Raw genomic sequence first — 24,267 nt, forward strand, 5'->3', positions numbered from 1 at the left:
ATTAGAATCATCTGGCAAACTAAAAAAATGTACTGATTTTGAAGTCTAATCGCCAGAGAGTCTTATTGAATTACTTTTAAATTGGGACCAGACATTTCTTTTTCAGCACCATTTAAAGGAATACAAAGCATATGCAAGGTATCCTACATATGCTATTTAAATTTTTTAAAAAATTAATTAATGATGACGGACAGTGTAACATATGGTTGTCTTCATTTTGTTGATTAAATTTTTATCTTATTTATTCAGCATTGGAAATGTGCCTGTCCTTCTGCTAGTGCTGGAAATCAAATGCTGGATAGGGTACAGTCCCTACCCTCAAGCATTAGTTTGAGAGAACTCTGTAACAGACATTACTGTCATTTTACAAATGAGGAGTTGTAGGCTTAGAGTGATAGTGACAGAGGACAGACAAATTCTTGCGCAGACAGGGATGAGTCTCCGGTGAAAACCGACCTTCAAGCCAAATACAGCCTGAAGCCTGAAGATGGATATGTTGGCTGGATAGACTCCCTTTCACAGATTGTATTATACAAATGTCTATCTTCTATTCCATGGGGTCCACAGAGTGTGTGCTCCTAGCAGTGAAGGCATATGATAACTGTGTGGTCATCAGCAAATTCCTGAGATACCCCCTCAATATAGATAAGGTGCTTTGGCCAGGCGCAGTGGCTCATGCCTGTAATCCCAGCATTCTGGGCGGCCAAGGCTGGTGGACTGGTGTGAGAACTTCCTCAATGCCTTTTAACCAATTGAATGGTGCTTTTTCCAAGACCATGCATGGACCCTATCAGCACCCACTCCCCCATTCTGAGCCCATAAAAGCCAGCTAGACTGAGCCAGACAGATGGCGACCCACTCTCGGGTCCCCTCTTTGCTGAGAGCTTTTTTTGTTGTTGTTTGTTTCTTTCTTTTCTTTTTTTTTTTTTGAGATGAGATTCCCCCTCGTCGCCCAGGCTGGAGTGCACTGGCGTGATCTCGGCTCACTGCCACCTCCGCCTCCCGCGTTCAGGTGATTCTCCTGCCTCAGCCTCCTGAGTAGCTGGGACTACAGGAGCACACCACCACACCCAGCTAATTTTTGTATTTTTAGTAGAGACAGGGTTTCACCATGTTGGCCAGAATGGTCTTGATCTCTTTACCTCGTGATCTGCCTGCCTCAGCCTCCCAAAGTGCTGGGATTACAGGTATGAGCTACTGCATCTGGCCTGGTTTTGCTGTTTTAATGACAGTATTGGAAGGCTTTGCAGAGGATATGACACTTTGCCCATGTCTTCTGAGATTTTACCAGAGAAGAAGGAGAAATGTGATGATGCAGAAGAAGTAGCATGTACTGTTGCACTTAGGTGTGAAAGAGCTTGAAATAATTGTGTAAATACATAGAGAATGGAAGACAGTATATGGAAAGGGGGATGGAGTCAATATGGGCATAGACAGAAAAGGGTGAAGTATGTAGCTAGAAATGTAGGTGAGGGCCAGATAACGTCCCTGGGTAAAAAAACAAGCATAAACAAATACATATGTAAAAGGTATTCCAAAGTGGGCTGACAAATATGTTTTATTTGTTAAGGACTTATGTTGTCTTCTCTTGGAAAGGCTTAATTACAAATATTCTTTGTCTTATTCCCATAACTTTACATGAACTTCTTAGATTACTTGTCTCTATATTTTTATGAGGTCACAGTCATTTTCTTAAAGAGAAATATTAGATTATTAATGTTGAAACTTCTTTCTAATGCTGAAATTTTGTTTCTAGACATAATTGTCATTTCTTTTGTTCTATTTATATTTAAACTTCTTGCCTCAAAATATGTGAGCTTATTTTGTACATGAACTCAAAGATGTCAGATTCTCATCATTTTTCCAGCACCAGGGTCTACTCATACTGATCCAGTTTTTCATAGCCCCAAGCACCTCCATATTCCCCAGGCTATAGATGATAAGATTGAGCATGAGCATTACTACCCCATAGAACAGTCAACCAGTTTCTCTGAAGTAGTGCTATTAGATGTTGCCTTTATGTACACGAAGAGGATTGTTCCATGCAACACAATCACCACTGTTATGTGGGCTGAACGGGTGGAAGAGATCTTTTTCCTTCCTTCAGCTGAATTGATTTCAATACAGCATAGATAGTGAAAAATATAAAAAACTGAATATAAAGAACTGAAATGGTAGTAATAAAGTAAATAAAAAATTTACTTTGGCCAATATTATTATATTCTCATTCAAGGAAATATCTATGCAGGCCAGATGCATCAACTGTAATATTTTATAAAAATGATTAATGACATGTTTTCCACAAAAGTACATTCATATGTAACTGTTAATACATTTTGTGCCAGTCTGTTGAGAAATCCTAATTCATAAGAGATAGCGGCCATGAAAACACAAAGCACCTTGTTTGGTTTATTTTATATTATTTTTGAGACTGAGTTTTGCTCTTGTTGCCCAGACTGGAGTGCAGTGGCACGATCTTGGCTCACTGCAACCTCGGCCTCCCGGGTTCAAGTGATTCTCCTGCCTCAGCCTCCCGAGTAGCTGGGATTACAGGTGTCTGCCACCGCACCCAGCTAATTTTTTGTATCTTTAGTAGAGATGGGGTTTCATCGTGTTGACCAAGCTGGTCTTGAACCCCTGACCTCCAGTGATCCACCAGCCTTGGCCGCCCAGAATGCTGGGATTACAGGCATGAGCCACTGCACCTGGCCAAAGCACCTTATCTATATTGAGGGGGTATCTCAGGAATTTGCTGATGACCACACAGTTATCATATGCCTTCACTGCTAGGAGCACACACTCTGTGGACCCCATGGAATAGAAGATAAACATTTGTATAACACAATCTGTGAAAGGGAGTTGTTTTTTCCCTCTGATAGGAAGTTTATCAGGATTGAGGGAGTAAAAAAGGATGTAAGCCAGATATCCAGGAAGGAGGGATTGCCATGGGATAAATATAGGTTGGAAACGAGGAGTGGTGGGATGATCTAGATTCTGTTCCCCAAGAGGGTCACTGGATACACCAGTAAGCATGTGACAAAAAGGAGTTTTTGTCAACTTATGAGTACTCAGAGAGACTTATGGGAATCAACTCAAACTCAGTTGTTCAATTAGTCCTTTCCATGTACTTTTTCATACTGGAGTATGAATAATCCAGAAGAGGACACAGCATGTGAGTTAAACGAGTGGTCCCATATTATGTAAAGTAAGAGGTCATAGAAGTTGGAGGTCCAACAACTATGCTAGTACTAGCTGGAGTAGTGGTAACAGGAATGAGATTAGCTTATGGGATTCCTCTTTTAGCTCTTAAAGCAATTCAGCTATATTGGTAGGTCATTAAATATGCAAACTTCTGTATTTCACTTCCTGAGATTGAGGCATGAGGTCTGAGGAAGGGAAGAGCTATTTGCATTTTAAACGAGTGTCGGTTATTACTGATACAGTTGATCCACAAACTCCACTTTGAAAAATTAGCATCAGAGAGAGCATACTTTAATCTGATCAACAGACTTATTTATTTGGATTTATACCATACAAATCATTAACAATACCATTGGTTTAGGATTTTATAGTTTACAAATATGATCACGCACATTACTCATTTTATCATCACTATAATTCTCTGAGGGAAATGAAATCTTGAAAGATGAAATTTATATAAAATTATAGTGTGAGTGGGCTGCTATTTAAATCTGAGTTTTCTGATTTTAAATCCCATTTTTTTTTAACTGTACTTCATTGGGTGAGAATCAGACATCTTTTAAATAATGCTCTCCAGGTTATTCTAATGTGCAACTGAAGAAGAACATAACTGATTTAGTCATTGTGCTTCTCAAACTTTAATATTCCCAGGAGTCACCTGGGGAATCTTTGTAAAAGATTCTGATTCAGTGGGTCTGACGTGGGTTCTGAGATCTGCATTTATCAACATGTTCCCAGGTGATGTTGATGCTGTTCATATACAGAACACTTTGAGTAGCAAGGTATCTCTGACCATCTCTCTTTAATACCTTAGAGAAGACCATTGGTGCTTTAATTGTGTGTGGGACAGTAATTAGATAGCTGATGTGAAACAATACTCTAGTGAGACGTGGAGATAAGACTTCTGTATAGCTTATTGCAAACAATTTTGAGTTCTTGATATTTTAGAATTAAAAGCAACCAAATTGCACACAGGAGAACCTGCCTTTTATTTCTGTACATATGAAAGTCATTTTCTTCTACTTGTTTAATTTATTGTTAGTACCAATATTTTCCTAAAGAAGGAATTTTGAGTCAGGTCAAGAATCTGAGTTGTGAACCAAAGAGCATAAAGAAAATGACTTTAACTTAAAAAAATTAATGGATAACTATTAGTGGGTGACCTTCTTGTTTGTAATAAATGCATCACAGAATATCATTTTAAAAACAACTCTGCATCTGCATGGTGTTCTACCTCAGCTGCAAAATATATCCCTAGACAAATAAATTAATTGACTCAATAGATGAGTATACTTGGTATTAATACTTAGTATTTTCAAACAATGGTTTTGGTTATGGTATAGGATTTGCCTTATAATAGTCATTTGCCAATAGGTTATGCTGCTCCTTAATTAAACAATGTTCAACATAGAAGAGAGTTTCTAATCCTGTTGACTTTGGAAAGGAGGATTGTCATCCAATTCAAGATTCCCTAAACTATGCATGCCTCCAAGTAGAGCAGGAAAATGTGGATAGGACAAGATATACTCCTGTTTGGTACTATGTATGATTAGAATTTGATTGACCATAGGAGTGCAATCTCAGTTGGACAGCAAAATTCTAATAGAGGCTTTGAATAAACATCAGTAGTCTGGGGTTCATACTAAACCTGTTTCAGGGAAAGTATGAATTAAATGGAAAGCCATTCCTTCTCTTTCCTCCAAAATGTTTATTCCTATTTTAAAGTTGCTTTAAGAAAATATTTATTTTATGCTGAGAATGAGGTAGTACATTTGGTACTCGAACATCCTCAAGACAGTTATTCCCAAAGAATTTTACTTACAAACATCCCTATGGAATCCACCCAACCCTTTTGATCCATTTTTTTAAAAAAGATAATAGCATAGAGGCCATTATTTGTATTTCTCTTGTAATGCTAGTGTAACTTCTTTTTCTTTTCTTTTCTTTTTTTTTTTTTTCGAGATGGAGTCTCACTCTGTCTCCCAGGCTGGAGTGCAGTGGCGTAATCTCAGCTCACTGCAAACTCCACCTCCCGGGTTTACGCCATTCTCCTGCCTCAGCCTCCCGAGTAGCTGGGACTACAGGCGCCCACCACCGCGCCCGGCTAATTTTTTGAAGTTTTTAGTAGAGACAGGGTTTCACCATGTTAGCCAGGATGGTTTTGATCTCCTGACCTCGTGATCCATCCGCCTCAGCCTCCCAAAGTGCTGGGATTACAGGCGTGAGCCACCGCGCCCGGCCAACTAGTGTAACTTCTTTAAACATCAGTTGATAGATTCCAAATGTTTGATCATTGAAAAAGCACTGTGTTTTAATACTTCGTGCTAGAGACTTCTGGGACTTATTTTTTTTTTCCTCTAAAGTGAAGTCTTATATTCTGTTTGGGTAAAGATATTGAAAATTTCAGACTATCAAGAGTCCCTAATAAATTATTTTATAGGACTTGGAGGATTGGATAATTTTGTTATCATTTTATACTTGTCTATTGTGATGAAGGGGAAATATAAAATCATCATAGTACATTTATTTATTGGAATATTTGTAACTATTAAATAACATTTTGAAGAATTTGTATTAATATAAAATACTTATGTTAATGTAGTTAAAAGAAAAACCAAACAGTATTTAGCATTGTTTATAAAACCAAAACCTAAAGCAAGAAAACTTATTCAGAATAAAGACTGAAAAGAAACATCCAAAAGGCCAGGCACAGTGGCTCCCAGCTGTTGGGAACAGGCCCTCCAAAATCTGGCCATAAACTGGCCCCAAAACTGGCCATAGACAAAATCTCTGCAGCACTGTGACATGTTCGTGATGGCCATGATGCCCACGCTGGAAGGTTATGGGTTTACTGGAATGAGGGTAAGGAACACCTGGCCCACCCAGGGTGGAAAACCACTTAAAGGCATTCTTAAACCACAAACAATAGCATAAGCGATCTGTGCCTTAAGGACAAGCTCCTGCTGCAGATAACCAGCCAAACCCATCCCTTTATTTCGTCCCATCCCTTTATTTCCTGCAAGGAATATTTTAAATCTATAATCTATAGAAACAATGCTTATCACTGGTTTGCTGTCAATAAATAATGTGGGTAAATCTCTGAGGCTCTCAGCTCTGAAGGCTGTGAGACCCCTGATCTCCTAATCCACACCTCTATATTTCTGCATGTGTGTCTTTAATTCCTCCAGTGTCGCTGGGTTAGGGTCTCCCCGACCGAGCTGGTCTCGGCACTAGCACTTTGGGAGGCTGATGCGGGTAGATCATGAACTCAGGAGTTCAAGACCAGCCTGGCCAACATGGTGAAATCCTGTCTCTACTAAAAATACAAAAATTAGCCAGGCGTGGTGGCGGGCACCTGTAATCCCGGCTACTTAGGAGGCTGAGACAGGAGAATCACTTGAAACTGGAAGGTAGAGGTTGCAGTGAGCTGAGATCGTACCACTGCACTCCAGCCTGGGCAACAGGAGTGAAAGTAGGTCTCAAAAAAAAAAAAAAAAAAAAAAAAAAAAAAAAAAAAAAAGAAAAACAAGAAAATATTTTTTGTTGTCTTTTTNAAAAAAGAAAAAAGAAAAAAGGAATATCCAGAAAATTTATCTTGGTATCTTTTCTGAAATTTCTAAGTTTTTAAAATAAATATGAATACATAGGGATAAAAGAAAAATGTAACTCAAAAAAAGTGGAAGCAGGGGCATAATTATATAAGAAAGATGACTCAGTAGAAACTGTCAAATCTTAAATTTAATAGGCAATTTCTTTAGGTATCTGGAGATCACACATAAAGGCTGAGTTGTGCTGCGTGCCCATTAGGATGTTTTTCACATCCAAAGTTATATCAGAAGAAATAACTGTACTTTTAACATTTTTCTGATAGAGGAATACTTTAATGGACCCTTTAATTTTATATAAATGTGACCTATGTCCCAGGTTTAATGAAATAGGTTAAAAAAACAGTAACTAAAACTTTGCCAAATAAAGTAAGTGAACAATCTCATTAGCTTGAAACTCTGTTCTGACATGACTGATTTGGAGGCTTTACTTAAATAATGCTGGATATAGGATTTAGGGGTCCCTTGTGACTTGGCAAGAAAGAGGAGGGAAAAATGAGTAAAGAGCTCACCTTTTTATTTCTTAAAAAAAAAAAAAATACATAATTACAAAACAAAACACAGAAGTCCAAAACCACTTTCTTCTTAGGAGAGAAGCTATATTAGTCTATTTTTCTGCTGCTGATAAAGACATACCTGAGACTGTGAAGGAAAAGAGGTTTAATTGGACTTACAGTTCTGCATGGCTGGGGAGGCCTCCAAATCATGGTGGGAGGCAAAAGGCACTTCTTACATGGTGGCAGCAAGAGAAAATGAGGAAGAAGCAAAAAAGAAACCTTTGATAAATCTATCAGATCTCATGCGACTTACTCACTATCATGAGAATAGCACGGGAAAGACTGGCCCCCATGATTCAATTACCTCTCCCATATCACTCCCACAACACATGCGAATACTGGGAGAAAGAATTAAAGCTGAGATTTGGGTGGGAACACAGCCAAATCATATAATTCCATTACTGGCCCCTCCAAATCTCATGTCCTCACATTTCAAAACCAATCATGCCTTCCCAGCGGTCCCCCAAAGTCTTAACTCATTCCAGCATTAATCCAAAAGTCCACAGTCCAAAGTCTCATCTGAGACAAGGCAAGTCCCTTTCACTCATGAGCCTGTAAAATCAAAAGCAAGCTAGTTACTTCCTAGATACAATGAGGGTACAGACATTGGGTAAATGCAACCGTTCCAAATTGGAGAAACTGGCCAAAACCAAGGGGTTATAGAGCTCATGCAAGTCTGAAATCCAGCAGGGCAGTTAAATCTTAAAGCTCCAAAATGATCTCCTTTGACTCTGGATCTCACATCTAGGTCACGCTGATGCAAGAGGTGCACTCCCATGGTCTTGGGCAGCTCCCACCCTGTGGCTTTGCAGGGTACAGCCTCCTTCCCAGCTACTTTCACAGGCTGGTATTGAGTGTTTGTGGTTTTTCCAGGTGAACGGTGAAAGCTGTTGGTGGATCTACCATTCTGGGGTCTGGAGGACCATGGCCCTCTTCTCACAGCTTCACTAGGCAGTGCCCCAGTAGGGACTCGGTGTGGGGGCTCCAAAACCACTTTTCCCTTCTGCACTGCCCTAGCAGAGGTTCTCCATGAGTATCCCATCCCTGCAACAAATTTCTGCCTGGGCATCCAGGTGTTTCCATACATCTTCTGAAATCTAGGCGGAGGTTTCCAACCCCCAATTCTTGACTTCTGTACACTTGCAGGCTCAACACCATGTGGAAGCTGCCAAGGCTTGGGGCTTACCCCCTCTGAAGTCATGACCTGAGCTCTTCATTGGCCCTTTTTAGCCACATCTAGAGCAGCTGGGATGCAGGGCACCAAGTCCCTAGGCTGCACCAAGCAGGGGATCCCTGGGCCTGTGAAACCATTTTCTTCTAGGCCTCCAGCCTGTGATGGGAGGAACTGCAAGGAAGACCTCTGACATGCCTTGGAGACAATTTCCCCACTGTCTTAGGGATTAACTTTCGCTCCTGGTTGCTTATGCAAATTTCTGTAGCAGGCTTGAATTTCTCCTCAGAAAATGGGCTTTTCTTTTCTATCACATTGTCAGGTTGCAAATTTTCCAAACTTTTATGCTCTGCTTCCCTGATAAAACTGAATGCCTTTAGTAGCACCCAAGTTACCTATTGAATACTTGGCTGCTTAGAAATTTCTTCTGCCAAATATCCTAAATCATCTTTCTCAAGTTCAAAGTTCCAAAAATCTCTAGGACAGGGGCAAATTGCCACCAGTGTCTTTGCTAAAACATGACAAGAGTCACCTTTGCTCCAGCTCCCAACAACTTTTTGTCTCCATCTGAGACCACCTCAGCCTGAACCTTATTGTCCATATCGCTACCAACATTTTGGGTAAAGCCATTCAACAAGTCTGCAGGAAGTCCCAAACTTTCCCACATTTTCCTGTCTTCTTCTGAGCCCTCCAAACTGTTCCACCCTCTGCCTGTTACCCAGTTCCAAAGTGGCTTCCACAATTTCGGGGATCTTTTCGGCAACCGCCCACTCTACTGGCACCAATTTACTGTATTAGTCCATTTTCCTGCTGCTGATAAAGACATACCTGAGACTGGGAAGAAAAAGAGTTTTAATTGGACTTACAGTTCCACATGGCTGGGGAGGCCTCAGAATCACGGTGGGAGGCGAAAGGCACTTTTCACTTGGTGGCAGCAAGAGAAAACGAGGAAGAAGCAAAAGTGGAAACCCCTGATAAACCCGTCAGATCTCATGAGACCTATTCACTATCGCGAGAATAGCCGGCAAAGACCGGCCTCCATGATTCAATTACCTCCCACTGGGTCCTTCCCACAATACGCAGGAATTCTAGGAGATACAATTCAAGTTGAGATTTGGGTGGGGACACAGCTAAACCATATCAGAAGCTTAGCCATGTGGTGACAGATCTGAACTTAAGATGGCCAGGAAGCAATTCCTTGTGATCTGGGATGGTTTTTGCATTGCCTCCTCCCATTGTAAATTAGATAAGATTTTTATACTAATAAATCTAGGGAATAGAGGTATATCTGTTTAGGTGAATTTTTTGGAAATGCTTACAGTATGGAGTGAGATGAAGTTATAAATTAGCTTCTGGAGTTACAATAAAAAAGCTGAATAGCTTCTGCATTTCTATTGTATGATTTAAACATTTCTGAATTTGTTGTGAATTTCAAAATGCAACCCACATTTACAATAACATCTAAATTCCAATTTCAGAGCAAAATACAATTATTTCTAGATTAGTTGTACATTAAAACTTGTTTTTTCTTTACTTATTAATTTAACAAAAACAAATGACATATCTATAAAACCCTTATAATGAGGTCTAGAAATTTGTATTCTATTATTATTATTATTATTATTATTAATCAAGACTTAATGTAGCCTGAGTTCTTTCTACTGTACTAAATACAAGACAACATGATAGGATGAAAAAAGGTCTGGACCAAGTCATTCGAATATATTTGGAGAAAAGATCTCAGCAGTATATAGTAATAGATTGAAAATGTGATAAGACATGTGTTCAAGACTTCTGATTGGTTATGTAAATTACAATAATGGGTCTCATATAATTAAGTCTTTAGGGCATTATTCTTGAAATTTCTAAAAGTTTTGAATATCTTTTGCCTGAAGCAATTTAAAGTTATGACTTAGAAATTTGCAGAAGCCCCAGAGAGCAAGAAATATTTAAATTGCCTCCCTGGGCCCAAGGAAGATTCTTTGGAGAATTTACTGGGTCTTCTCAACGGGACAATGTTTCCACCAGGGCTTCAAGGGCAAATGAAATGTGCCATATTCACAAAATGAACTGCCCAATATTTTCTTCTCCTCTTACTTTTGAACTAGCAGAACAAAATTACTCTCCCTTTGTAAATGTATCTGATGTAATGTATGCAGTTTTGAAACAATTTAGAAATAATACCTTTGTTATCAATGTTTTACAGATAATATACCCTGTGTCATTATGGCTTCCAAACAGTAATCCCTTCTTCAGAAATTCATCAGCTTCACAGGAAATTTTGTTGAACAGCCTAAAAATAGAAGATCAAGGCAAAACAATCTGCTGTGCATTGCAACCTAGGAAGTGAGCTGACCTTCCATTTAGAGGTAATTGCTGAAGCCATACTACTAACACAAATCTAAGGGGGTGGGGTGGGGGGTGGTTAGCCTTATGAAATGAATTGAAATAAGCCATGTCTTTTGAAAATGTGATATTTCTTATTAGAGAAAGTGTACAGGAAGTTAAAAAATCCAAGAGGATTGTCTCAGATATAGTTAGAAAATTGAGAAAAAGAAAAAATATTACTGAAAGACTACTTGCATATCCAAAGTAATCTGAGCATTCAAAACAGATGATGTTTAGGTGTATAGTTGTTTTCATGAACAGTCCTACCGGGGAATAGGTTTATAATTTCTAACTGGGAATAAAGATTTATTGATCAAAATATAGTTTTGTGGTTCTTACTTTATTACAAGCACACAGATATGTATCTAACAGTATCATCTCTCTTCTGCTGCTCAATAGGCTGCCAATCTGTACCCTTGATCCAGAATGCAAAGAAGTCTGTTACCACCAAAGTTCTGATTCTGTGGCCATTTAAATCACAGCACCAATTCAGTTTGATTTTATTCAGTTTAGCAAATGTTCATCCAATACTAACCATAAGTAGACAATGTTCTAGCATAGTCCCTGTCCCAGAACCTCTAACTAGGCATACTATTTGAAACACAAATACTTTATTACTTGTTCTTGAATATATCTTTGAATTTGTGAAAAACATAAATGAAGAGGAGCAATGAGTCTTTAGTTAATAGGAAGAATTTTGACTTCTTATGCTTGCCTGAGTATTTTGGAGAAGTTTGAATATTTTTAATTTTTTTTGTTGCTGGTAATGCATTTGTATGGTGACTTTAGATGTAACATTTGTGAGATACACACACACATTTAGATTTTAGATGAATGAATTGAAATAGTCTCTATTTAAAAATGTCACCCTATACGTTCCTTGTTTTAAACTGCAATGGACTTTTGTTGTAATGGTATAACACTGTTCACTGCAAAGTGAGTAGACTTTGGTAAAATGCGCATCCATCTCATATCATGGATGTGATAAAAAAAATAGGTTGAGTTAGATGAAAGGAGACTTGATACCTGAGAAAGTGTGATTGATGAAATTCCGAAGATACTTGTGCAGCGGTTGATACTGGTGACAGAGATATAAAAGAATATTTGAGAGAAGAACAAGTCAGTAGAAGATAAAAAGAAACAAAAATAGTGCTTACTACATACTATGTACTTTACATGCATTGCCTATTTATTCTCCCGAGAACCCCATTATAAGCCTATTAAGACCCCCACGTTATAGATGAAGATAGTGAGATTCAGAGAATTTATAAATTGCCCATGGTCACAGCTAGTAACTCACCACGATAGGACTTAAGCACTTGTCCTCTCTATTAGACAAAGTGGACTTGACACAATAATAGCTGCATTGTGGCAGTGGTTAGAAGAATGTTTCTTACCATGAAATTGCTTCTCAGTCACAATTTAACAGGGAATTGGAATTGAGGTGGCTTTATTTATAACATAGCATTTAAAAAGTGAATCTAGGATTTAGATAAAAAAGGATGTATTTCTAGGGTATAAAAGAATCTCAAAGTGTAAAAAGTGGAGTTGATGGAAATAAGGGGCAAAATAGACTGAAAGGAGAAATACCCTTATAATGGCCAAAGGCAGATCTGGTTAATTAGATGCTGGTTGAAATAGGTTCAAAGAACTCAATTTAGACCTTAAACTTGTGCCAAGCTTTGTGAATAAAGAAAAATGGCCTATGTGTTAAGTGCCTGGTTTGTTTTCAGAAATTCCTTTTGTTTTGTGAACTAAGTGGAGCATTTTCATCAATGGACAATGATACTACTGGAAATTTGTTTGTGTAGAGGGGTGGTGGGGTTGGGAGAAATGACTGTTCCTGAGGAAAAATTAAGAGATAGCTTGAGACTTTCTGAGGCAAGATTAAGCAAAATCCACCATTCCCAATTCCCGGGGAATGGCTATTTTCCAGTGGATTTTTTCCTGCAGTATTACCCAAAGTGAGATGTGCTGTCAGAACATGTCTCTTTAGTCATAGGCTTTCTTTGCATCATGTTCAATGGGACTTATGCAGCAACCAATTAAAATGGCAACTAAAAGGTCTTTCCATTAGAGAATGAGAAGACAAACCAGCTACTACGAAACAATATATGCAAGTCATATGATAAATAATTCATATCCAAAATATATAAAGAACTCTCAACCAGAAAAAAAACCTCAATTAAAAATGAACAGTAGAACCAGCAGGGTGGTGCATGCCTGTAGTTCTGTATTCTGGTTAAGTTGGTGGTTATAAGAATCTATAGTCTCAGCTACTCAGGAGGCGGAGGAGGGAGAATGGCTTGAGGCCAGGAGTTTGAGGATGGCCTGGGAAAAACAGTGAGACCCCCATTTTGTTAACAAAAAAACGGGGCAAAAGATATGAACAGATACTTTACTAAAGTATGGAAAAAATATAGAAAGAGGTTCAACATCATTAGTCATCAAGGAAATGTAAAATAAAATCATAATTAAATATGAATATATATCTATTAGAATGAATAAATAATTACTGACAATATTAAATGATGAGATGGAAAGCAAGGGGAGCTCTCATACATTGTTGGTTGAAATGCAAAACTGGTACAGCCACTCTGTAAAACTGTTTGGCAGCTTCTTATACATTTAAACATGCTTATTATCTCATTCCTGGATATTTATTCTAAAAAAAAAAGCTTTTGGTCATACAAAATTGAGGCAGAAATATTTACAGTAGCTCTTTTCATAATTGCCAAAAACTGGAAACAATCCAAATGTCCTTCAAAAGATGAACAGATAGGCAAAATACAGTAATCTACTCAATAGAATACTATTTAGCAGTAACAATTTGAATGGATCTCAGAGGCTTTAAGTGAAAGAAGCCCAACTCCAGTGGCTCATATGATTCTATTTATATGACATTCTGGTAAAGGTAAAACTATAGGGATAGAAAATATCAGTGGTTGCCAGGATGTATAGGTAGGTGGAAGAGGTGACTAGAAAACAATATCACAAAGAAGCATTTTGGGGTAACAGAAGAGTTCTGTGTTCTGGTTATGGCCGTGGTTATATGAATCTATACGAGTTTTATAATTCATAGAACCACACTCTGAAAGATAAAAAGTCAATTTATGGTATGACATCTAACTGTATGATAATTTTAAAAAACAGCAAAAAAATTCCGCCTCTAACCAAAGAAAAAGGTGTTTGCAATTTAACACTAGGATTTTGGATTATTGGGCTTTATGTGAATTGGTCGTGTTCTCTGGATAATCAGGAACACAGTAATCACTGGTTGGGTTCATTTCTGATGATTCTACCTCCAGATTGACACACTTCTTTCAGTGTTGGAATACACGTGGGTTATTTTTGAGTTCTTCTGACCTGGGAGTGAGGTTTTAAAGTAAATTACCAAATCTCTTATGCAATATACTCTGTATTGCTTTTATAATTCATTAAAAAACCTCAGGCAAGTATGGGCCACAAGCAGGTAGTCTTGGAGTCTAGGCTGTGCTACACATTAGTTATATGATTTTAGGCTGAACTCTCTCTCACTGAAGGTTTTCTTATCTTTCAAATGATAATGTGGAGTTTAAAGGAAGCAACATGTGAAAAAAAAATCACAAAGTTCCTGGCCAAGAGTGATCAATATCACAAGCTTTCCCCTCTTATTTCTCTACCTGCATTGTTAATTCTTTTCATTCCCTTTCCTTATATTCCTTCCTCGTCTTCCCTATTTTCTCTCTTTCTTCAATACTTTTATTGGGTTCATGGAAAATTTTATATTTGTATATTGGTATACTTGCATTTACCATGTAAATAAATTATATTAAAAAATTTTTTTTGACTTCTTACAGGTAAAAGAGAGACAATTAAATGGAATGGGAAAACCAAACCATTCTGGTGGAATTTTTTCTGAAGGGACTTTCTGGACACCCAAGGCTCGAGTTACTCTTTTTTGTGCTAATCTTCTTAATGTATGTGGTCATCCTTCTAGGCAATGGTACTCTCATTTTAATCAGCATCTTGGATCTTCACCTTCACACCCCTATGTACTTCTTTCTGGGGAACCTCTCCTTCTTGGACATCTGCTACACCACCACCTCTATTCCCTCCACCTTGGTGAGCTTGCTTTCAGAAAGAAAGACCATTTCCCTTTCTGGCTATACAGTGCAGATGTTCCTTGGCCTGGCCATGGGAACAACAGAGTGTGTGCTCCTGGGCATGATGGCCTTTGACCGCTATGTGGCTATCTGCAACCCTCTGAGATATCCCATCATCATGAGCAAGGATGCCTATGTACCCATGGCTGTTGGATCCTGGTTTGCAGGCATTGTCAACTCTGCAGTACAAACTACATTTCTAGTACAATTGCCTTTCTGCAGGAATAATGTCATCAATCATTTCTCCTGTGAAATTCTGGCTGTCGTGAAGATGGCCTGTGCTGACATCTCAGGCAATGAGTTCATCATGCTCGTGGCCACAATATTGTTCACACTGATGCCACTGCTCTTGATTATTATCTCTTACTCATTAATCATTTCCAGCATCCTTAAGATTCACTCCTCTGAGGGGAGAAGCAAAGCTTTCTCTACCTGCTCAGCCCATCTGACTGTGATCATAATATTCTATGGGACCATCCTCTCCATGTACATGAAGCCCAAGTCTAAGGAGACATTTAATTCAGATGACTTGGATGCTACCAACAAAATTATATCCATGTTCTATGGGGTGATGACTCCCATGATGAATCCTTTAATCTACAGTCTTAGAAACAAGGATGTGAAGGAGGCAGTGAAACACCTACTGAACAGAAGGTTCTTTAGCAAGTGAGTGCAAAATATACTGGAATATGAACACATTCGATATTGTTGAAACTTCAGAATTATGTTAGAATTTTGGATACTTTTACTGGTTTTCTGCATTTTCATATGTTACATTAAAATAATGAGATACAGCATTTCAAAATTATTGCATGTCCACTCTGGAGAATTTGCAAGATACAGGGCAGTAGAATGAAGAAGAAAGAGGAGTTACCTATTACTCTAGTAGTAGGAAATGGCCACTTTTCAACATTTTGAACAGTATCTTTCATAGTATGTTTTTTTTTTTTTCCCTGCATTGGAATTGGGTGCAATGTGCCTTTTTATGTTCACTTTTTTACATAACATTATTTCATAGACAACATTTCATTGAATCTTTCAAAATAAATAAAGGCCTCTGTTGTAGAAAAAGCAAAACAGAAAATACCCAACATACTGCACTCACATTTTCCAGTGGCAAGCCTTGTGTTATAGTTTCACATTAATCTTCAGATCCTGTTGACTCATTAAATACTATTTTCTTGTTCTGTATTTAATTTTTTTTTTTTTTTGTGAAGCTGAGTATTTGGGACTGTCAAGACGGAGTAGATAAATAGAGTTTAAACGCAGGGCCTATGCAGTCAATCAGGATATCCTGCTTTATGGTCTTCTTTGCTTTAACTTATAAGTTGGCTTTCGCATAAAGAACATTTTGCAAAATTAAAAATGGGTTTGAAAATCAGTCTACTGGTCCACATAATAACGTGGACTAGTTTTGGGTTGAATGGAATGTCAATGCCCATTTAGAAGATGCCATTTAGAATGCCCATTTAGAAGATGCCAGATTTCTTTGCTATCCCAAGGAAATTCCAACATTTTTCCAAGTCTTAGAAGAATGTCCAAGTTTTTAATTTTTAGTACGAATACTATTCATGTCTTGTCTCTGTTACTAACCAGGTTGATTTGAGGAAGAAGAGGATTTGGGAATGTCAGACACTATCTTGCTTTTCCTTGGTTTTTATGTCAACTTTTTACTCTATGTGAAGAACATTTTAAATTTACAGCCCAAGATGAATGACAGAGTGTGCTCAGAAGTGAACCACATTCTAGGTAATCAGTTCGGCTGAATCAATTTTTATTAATGGACCAGTGAATGTAGATTATATTGGGCATGAACATGTTTTACACAGACAAATAAGAATTACCTGCTTGTGGAATCTTTTGGGTTTAGTCACTCATTTAATCTTCCCAAGTTCACTTGCTAATTTTAGTGGAAGGAATATTAAACAGTCACAAACTATATTTAAATATATCCATCATAGTTGTTTACAGATTAAATCTGATGGCAAGAGTTGAGATCGTTGATAATTAAATTTACATCCTGACAAAATAGGCTATGAGAATCTATGAGTTCCCATACACCAGTTCATTGGACTTTTTGCACCCACTAAGAATTCCCGGTAGGAAGAAAACCCTGGAAGTCAGGCATTTTATGTTTGACCCACAGGCAGGTTGTCTTGAATGCTCAAATTCTAATTTTGTTTTCCTTCACAACTTAAATCCAGCCACCCTCATTAATTCTCTGGGATGACTGAGGTAGCTCCATAGTCTTGTATCAGATTTATACCTTTTTTAAATTATACTTTAAGTTCTAGGGTACATGTGCTCAATGTGCAGGTTTGTCACATAGGTATACATGTGCCATGTTGGTTTGCTGTTCCCATCAACTTATCATTTACATTAGGTATTTCTCCTAATGCTATCCCTCTCCCAACACCCCACCCCGTGACAGGCCCTGGTGTGTGATGTTCCCTGCCCTGTGTCCAGGTGTCCTCATTGTTCAATTCCTACCTATGAGTGAGAACATGCGGTGTTTGGTTTTCTGTCCTTGTGACAGTTTGCTGAGAATGATAGTTTCCAGCTTCATCCATGTCCCTGTGAAGGACATGAGCTCATCCTTTTTTATGGCTGCATAGTATTCCATGGTGTATGGGTCACATTTTCTTACAGCATTATATACTGCTTGAGGATATCTTTTCTTTTCTTGCCTTCTTTTACCTTCTCTTTCTGTCCCTGCCTTCCTTCCTTTATCCTTTTCCCATTCCTCCTTCCTTCTCTTTCTTCTGTCCTTTCATTCTTTTATTTACAGCATGTATCACCATTAGAATAAATGAAAATATATCAATGTCAAAGAGTCTACCAATAAACTCTTCGTTACATGAAAATATCATACATTGAAAATGCATTTAATATATCTAACTTGCCAAACATCACAGCTTAGCCTGGCCTACCTTAAATATGCTCAGAAGACTTACATTAGCCTATGGGTGGGCAGAATCATGTAACACAAAGCCTATTTTGTATTAAAGTGTTGAATATCCTAAGTAATTTATTGAATACTGTGCTGAAAGTGCAAAATAGAATGGTTGTATGGGTTCTTGAAGTAGTTTTTACTGAATGCATATTATTTCACACTATCTATAAATATATGTTTATTCAGAGTCAGCTTTTACTGTAAACTAAATCCATAAGGTGAATGGACAATTTGTGTGCAGAAAACATCAATTATACTTCCAAAATGATGAGAGAGATAGAGAGAGAGACTGAGACAGAGAGAGAGAGAGAGAGGAGCTCCCTTCTGATTTTGCGTATGAAATAGAGTAATAGGCCTCCCATAATTAGGTCTTCAGGGCTTTATTTCTGAAGTTACATAAGTTTTATACACCTTTCATCTTGCAGGCAATTTAAAGTTATGCACAGAGGTTTAGAAGAGTCCTTAAGAGCAGATTATTTAAATTGTTTCTTAAATCCTGAGGCAGATCTTTAGGAATTTGTGGGTTTCCACAATGGGGTGGTATTTCAGCATGCACTTCAGAGGCAAATTCAATTTGCCCTATTCCTAAAATTTATTGCCAAATACTAGTTTTCTTTCTGTTTTTAAACTAGAGGAATCTGATAATACTTTTTCTGAACTAGAGGAATTTCATGACACTTTATCCTAGTAATCATGTCCATAACACCATGTTTCTGTAAACATCAACTAGTCAATCAATTTCTACGACAAAATGATTACTCACTCTTCTTGCCTCTTTGGAGATTCAGCTACTAATGAGTGGCTATGAAGACTGGCTGCAAGTAGAAAAGTAAGACAAAATTGTCTGTTGCTGTTGCAACCTATAGAGAGAGACAACCTCTGGTTTGGAGGTTAGTTATTGCAAAAACAAGAACAATGTTTCAACTGTAAGCCAGACTTGGACTGATCGGTTAAATCAGTTTGAAAATGAGATTTTTTTTTTCCTCATTTGAGAGTGACTTTGAATACTGGAAATGGAATTTAAGTGTCTATTCGCTGGAATGTAGTAGGAACAAAATAAAAGCCGTGAGACCAGAAGAGCAGTTCTGCTTGCAAAGGCAATTGAACAAAATCTGAATTTGCCCAGCCCTTATGAATTACTTTTTGTCAGTGTGCAGTTTTTTATGACATTACAAAGTACTTGGACACTGTGTCATCTACTTTAGCTAATTAAAGCTCATTACACAGTAAATAGTAGATTGTATGTTCTTTAGTATAGAATTCATATTAAACAAATCCTTGACTGTGGTTCCCTAGTGGTAACTCAGGTCCATTTGATTCAGTTACCCGTGAACAAGTTGGACTGTGTGCTACATACTGTGCCAGGGACCCTTTATACAACAATATCATGTGATGAGAACATTATGACAAATTTGGAAAACTAAAAAAAAGCTAAATAATCTCCTGGGATCTGAAACATATAATTTGCCAAAGGAATGCACAGTCAGAAAGAGACCATCTTAGGGAATATCCTTATGTGCTTGCATTAGTTTTGGTGACTATTTTGAATATTTGCTTTTCTGTCATTAGGTCATAGTAACTTTCCTTTTCCTCTTTTATGTTAATAGGCTTGCTCAAGATGTTAAAATAGTTTTAGTCAAGAAAAACTCAGCCATGTTAAGTTTTCAAACTAGGAACACAGTGGCACCTTATTAAAATCCTATCTTTTATAGTTAATATAAATGATGAGTTAAGGGGTGCAGCACACCAACATGGCACATGTACACATATGTAACAAACCTGCACGTTGTGTACATGTATCCTAGAACTTAAAGTATAATAATAATAATAATAATAAAGGCTTCAAAAAAAAAGACAAGTTTTTATATCCAATAAAACCATCAAGTATAAGAGGACACAATAAACTTATCAACATGAAAAAACCCCTATCTTTTTTATGAAATAGATTGACTCCGATAAAAGGTAATTTTATAAATTTTATAAATGGATAATTTTTCTTTTCTGCCACCTAATTCACTGGCATCCAAAGGGTTGGAGTGACTGTGATAAAATGTATCAGAATTTTTTAGAAATGAAAATAATACCATTTATTGGAACATTGTGTGCAATCTGACTAAGTAAGCTACATATCCCTGACCTCATGGAAGGATGAAAATGACTAGTTCAGGGATGTAAAAAAACTCTTAACAGAATGAAAAGTCATAAAAGACAAGCATGAAGGAAACCACTAACAAGAGGAACCATTCCTGTGCTAAGTGAGTTACACACATCATTTCATTTAATCTTATGCATAAGTACATGGTATAGATGTCGTCCATATCTTCATTCTGCTGATGACGACAGCAATCAGAGACATGTCCAGGTCACCTAGTTAATAAGGGGCAGAGATGACATTTGAACCAAGCCTCCTCCAAAGTCTGTGACCTTGACAATATTATGAAATATGCTTGATAGTGTATCTTGTAGCACAGAGGTAGCTCATGAAACAATGATTTTTGCAGAGAGCAGATTTTTACAGGTGTGCATATAATCTCCATTATTCAAAGAACTCCACATTGCAAAATACTCTTTGGGGTCTCAAGTAGTTAATATCTTAGTCAAGAAAATCTGAAAAATTCTAGAAAATGTAAATTTTATAAAAAGTTACAGAATGATAGGAGGAATTAGAATAGGGAAATCAGGTTGGGTTTGAAGTGATCCTGAGGAGACTAATTATGTCTTGAAATTGAGAAGATGGACTTGAGATTCAGAGCAAACTACCTCATAATGTTAGGTGGAAGAAGGATTCTGAAGATAAAAGACTCCTTGAACCTGAAAACGGAAAAGAATAATAGCCAAAATGTACTGAGATGTAATTTTATTCCAGGAACTTTCTTAGATCATAAAAACATTAACATGTTTAGTGGAAAAAAAGTGACATGGAATTGGATGTTAGACCCTAAGCCAGGTCAAAGAATAGCCTAGAGCTTGTTGGTAGGAAATGAGACATAGTACTGCAAGTCCTATTGATACTAAATAAATTATCTTAAGTATTGGGAATGTGACTATAAAGTACCTGTTCATCCTCAGCAATTACCATTTCGTGTGTGATATTGAACAAGTTAGAACAATTTTCAAACATATGTGGTTATGTCCTACGGCAATGGATGGCATTAATGTAGTGTGCTATTGGAAAGATGAAAGGAGAAAGGCTAGGAATCCACAAACAAGAACTCTTTAGCTTAAATATTATTTTATTAATAGGAAATATATTCACAAGATTCAAAATTTTAAAAATGTACTAAAGGATATACTGTTAACACTCCCACCCCAATTAATAAGCTATATATTCCCTTTTGTGGGGATAACAAGCTATTGTTTATTTTTCTAGAGATACTCTATGTGTGAGCAAAAATATGTGCATGTATATATACACATATACATATATAATCTTTTTTACACAAATGATAGTGTGCCGTATACACTGTTTGACGATTACTTTTCCATTTAATGTTTCTTGAAGATCTTTCCTCATCAGTGCACAAAACTTCCTTACTGCTTTTGACAGCAGTATAGTGTTGCATTGTTTCTATGTTTTCTTCTTGTGGAAATTTAAATTGTTTGCTACATCTGCTGTTACAAATAATACTTTAATGAATCCACTTGTACTAAAATCACTTTGACATGTGCCAGTATATCTGTATGATAATTACTGAGAAGTAAGTCTGTGGTCAAATGTTATATGTATGTATTAGTTATTTTGATAAATATTGCCACAGAGTGGAAGGTATTAGAGAATTTCTGTTGAAAGTTCCCTGGCATTTTGGTCACTGGTTTCTTAAATATTCTTTTCAGCTAATAAAGTATCAAATAGGATAAAGATATGTCAATTAATGATAACAGGCACAATTTGTGTGTATACTGTATATATAATAATTCATATATTTATGTTATATGTAACATATTTTCTATATATAAAATATATAACTATGTGTTTCATTTTGTATATAACTATATTATTTCCTTAAGCTACATCCCAGACACAGAATGTGTAGGTCAAAATTCATGAACTTTTGCCTGCGAGATAAAAGGAAGACATTTGATAATCTATAGGGATTGATCTGAGTATATATTACTCACATTCTCATCTGAGGAAAATTTCTGCAAATATACTATAATCAAACACAAAACAATAAATACAATCCTCAAGGATCAGTGATGATCAATGAATAGATGTATTGACAGGTAGACACATTGACTATCCAAGCTTGTATAATCTAAAGGTTGAAAAAGAACTCTCAGAAAGGCAGATTGTAAGGACTTTGTAAGTATTCTACCAGTAAAACCTAGGAATTAGGAGATTAGGATAAAAGTGGGGGAGCAAAAGTATTCTGAGTTTTGGCTTCATGTCCATTTCAGGGATAATTAAGGTGATTAGAGCACACTCTACTGGAGAAAACAGTTTATGGCCTTAGAAGTTAAATTATGAGACGAGAGAAAAAGAAGGCAATCACTTACTGAATGAAAAAAATGAGCAGTGTTCAAGTTAATGAAAACAAATAGTGAATGACAACTTCATCAACTAGCGAAAATAAAAAAGTGGGAAAAAGAAAATGCAATAATTCAAATAATAAAAATAAAGCATGATGGAAAGAATAAGATGTAGTACATTAATAATTGTTAAAGTAAATAGAATAGTCTGAATATTCTCATAAATGACTCCAACATTTAAAAAGTAGTTAAAACGTACTCAGATATTTGTTATTTAAAAGTAGTATGCTTTAAATAAAGTAAAAAAGAGAAGTTAAAAATAAGTTGTACAAAGAGATAGCAGACAAAAGCAAACTAAAAGAATGCGGGAGTGTAATCTCAATATCATAAAAGTAGAATTAAACTTTAAAGTGTCAAATAGAATAAAGATACATCATTAACAATAAGTTATAATTTATGAAGATGATATATTAAGCATAAATCTATCTACACTAAACAACATAGAAACTAAGCCTATATAACAAAAGGATCCTAGGTATACAAGAATTTGATAACAATATTTACATAGAATTCATTAAATCTAGGTGGCAGAAAATAGGTTATTTCAAAGATTTTAATAATATATTTAATAAATTTTACATGTATACATGTTTTGTCCATGTATTTAAAACTATGTATTTTCCCAAAGAGAAATCACATTTTTTTGTTAACATTTACAACATACATCATGTAATTGGCTGCACAAAAGTTCATAACTAGAGAATTATAGGTCAGGTTTTCTACTAAAATAAAATGGGCCTGGGCGTGGTGGCTCATGCCTCTGACCCCAGCACTTTGAGAGGCTGAGGTGGGCAGATCACTTGAGTTCAGGAGTGCAAGACCAGCAAGGGCAACACGGAGAAACCCTGTCTCTACCAAAGACACAAAAATTAGCCAGGCGTGGTGGTGCATGCCTGTAGTCCCAGCTACTCAGAAGGCTGAGACAGGAGAATCACTTGAACCAGGGAGGTAGAGGCTACAGTGAGCCAAGATGGTGCCACTGCACCCCAGATTGAATGACAGAGCGAGACTTTGTCTCAGAAAAAAATATAAATAAATAAATTAAAATAAAAAGGAAAAAAATAATAAAGATAGAATGAAAATACCTAATCACTGAATAATGAAGAAAGATGTTTGGATTTAAGAGGAACTAAACAGAAAAATGAAAATAATTATCTAGAAACCAGTAAAAAAATTCTCATAAAATACTAAATCTATAATAAAACAAAAAGTACTCTAAGTGCCTTCATTAGAGCAAGAAATAGAGGAGTAAGGAGGAGGAAATAAGAATTTTCTTATTTCAAGAAATTAGAAAATAGTATTAGAATATAGAAAATAGAAATTAGAAATCAGAAAATTAGAAAATAGATCCAAATAAACAAGAAACTTATGAAGACAGAAACTTAATGAAATGCAAAAGTCAAGAGGATAAATCTATCCTAAAGCTGTTTTTTTTTTTTTTTTTTTAAAGACTTGTTATATAGGAAAACCCCTTGGGAGTCAAATAAAGGAAAAAAAGAAAGTCAAACAGGCATCATAATGAAAATGAGAACTTTTCATGTGAGGGAGGACACAAGAATTATAAAGATCAAATGCAACTCTGTGACAAAGCATTTGTTACAGAAATGAGTACTTTTCTAGCAAAATATAAAGTATCAAAATCAACTGCTATCAAATTACCATATTGAAATCTTCTTTCTGAACAATCACAGTTTTTTTTTTTTTTTTTTTTTTTTTT

The 24,267-nt window shown here is 36.6% G+C and overlaps 1 protein-coding gene and 1 pseudogene across 1 annotated transcript; one reads left to right on the forward strand and one right to left on the reverse strand.

Moving 5' to 3' along the window:
* Nucleotides 1–1,818: 1,818 nt before the first annotated feature.
* The window catches only part of LOC108537134 (olfactory receptor 13C2-like), a 23,272-nt pseudogene continuing 823 nt past the window's right edge, over nucleotides 1,819–24,267 (reverse strand).
* Nucleotides 10,755–15,737, forward strand: LOC108537148 (olfactory receptor 13C9). Its single transcript, XM_017884295.1, has 2 exons — nucleotides 10,755–10,903; nucleotides 14,762–15,737. The coding sequence occupies exon 2, from the start codon at nucleotides 14,781–14,783 to the stop codon at nucleotides 15,735–15,737; it is 957 nt and encodes a 318-aa protein (XP_017739784.1). The 5' UTR covers nucleotides 10,755–10,903; nucleotides 14,762–14,780.

The sequence above is a fragment of the Rhinopithecus bieti genome, unplaced genomic scaffold (assembly GCF_001698545.2).
Source record: "Rhinopithecus bieti isolate Rb0 unplaced genomic scaffold, ASM169854v2 scaffold_12088, whole genome shotgun sequence".
In the NCBI taxonomy this organism is placed as follows: Eukaryota; Metazoa; Chordata; class Mammalia; order Primates; family Cercopithecidae; genus Rhinopithecus; species Rhinopithecus bieti.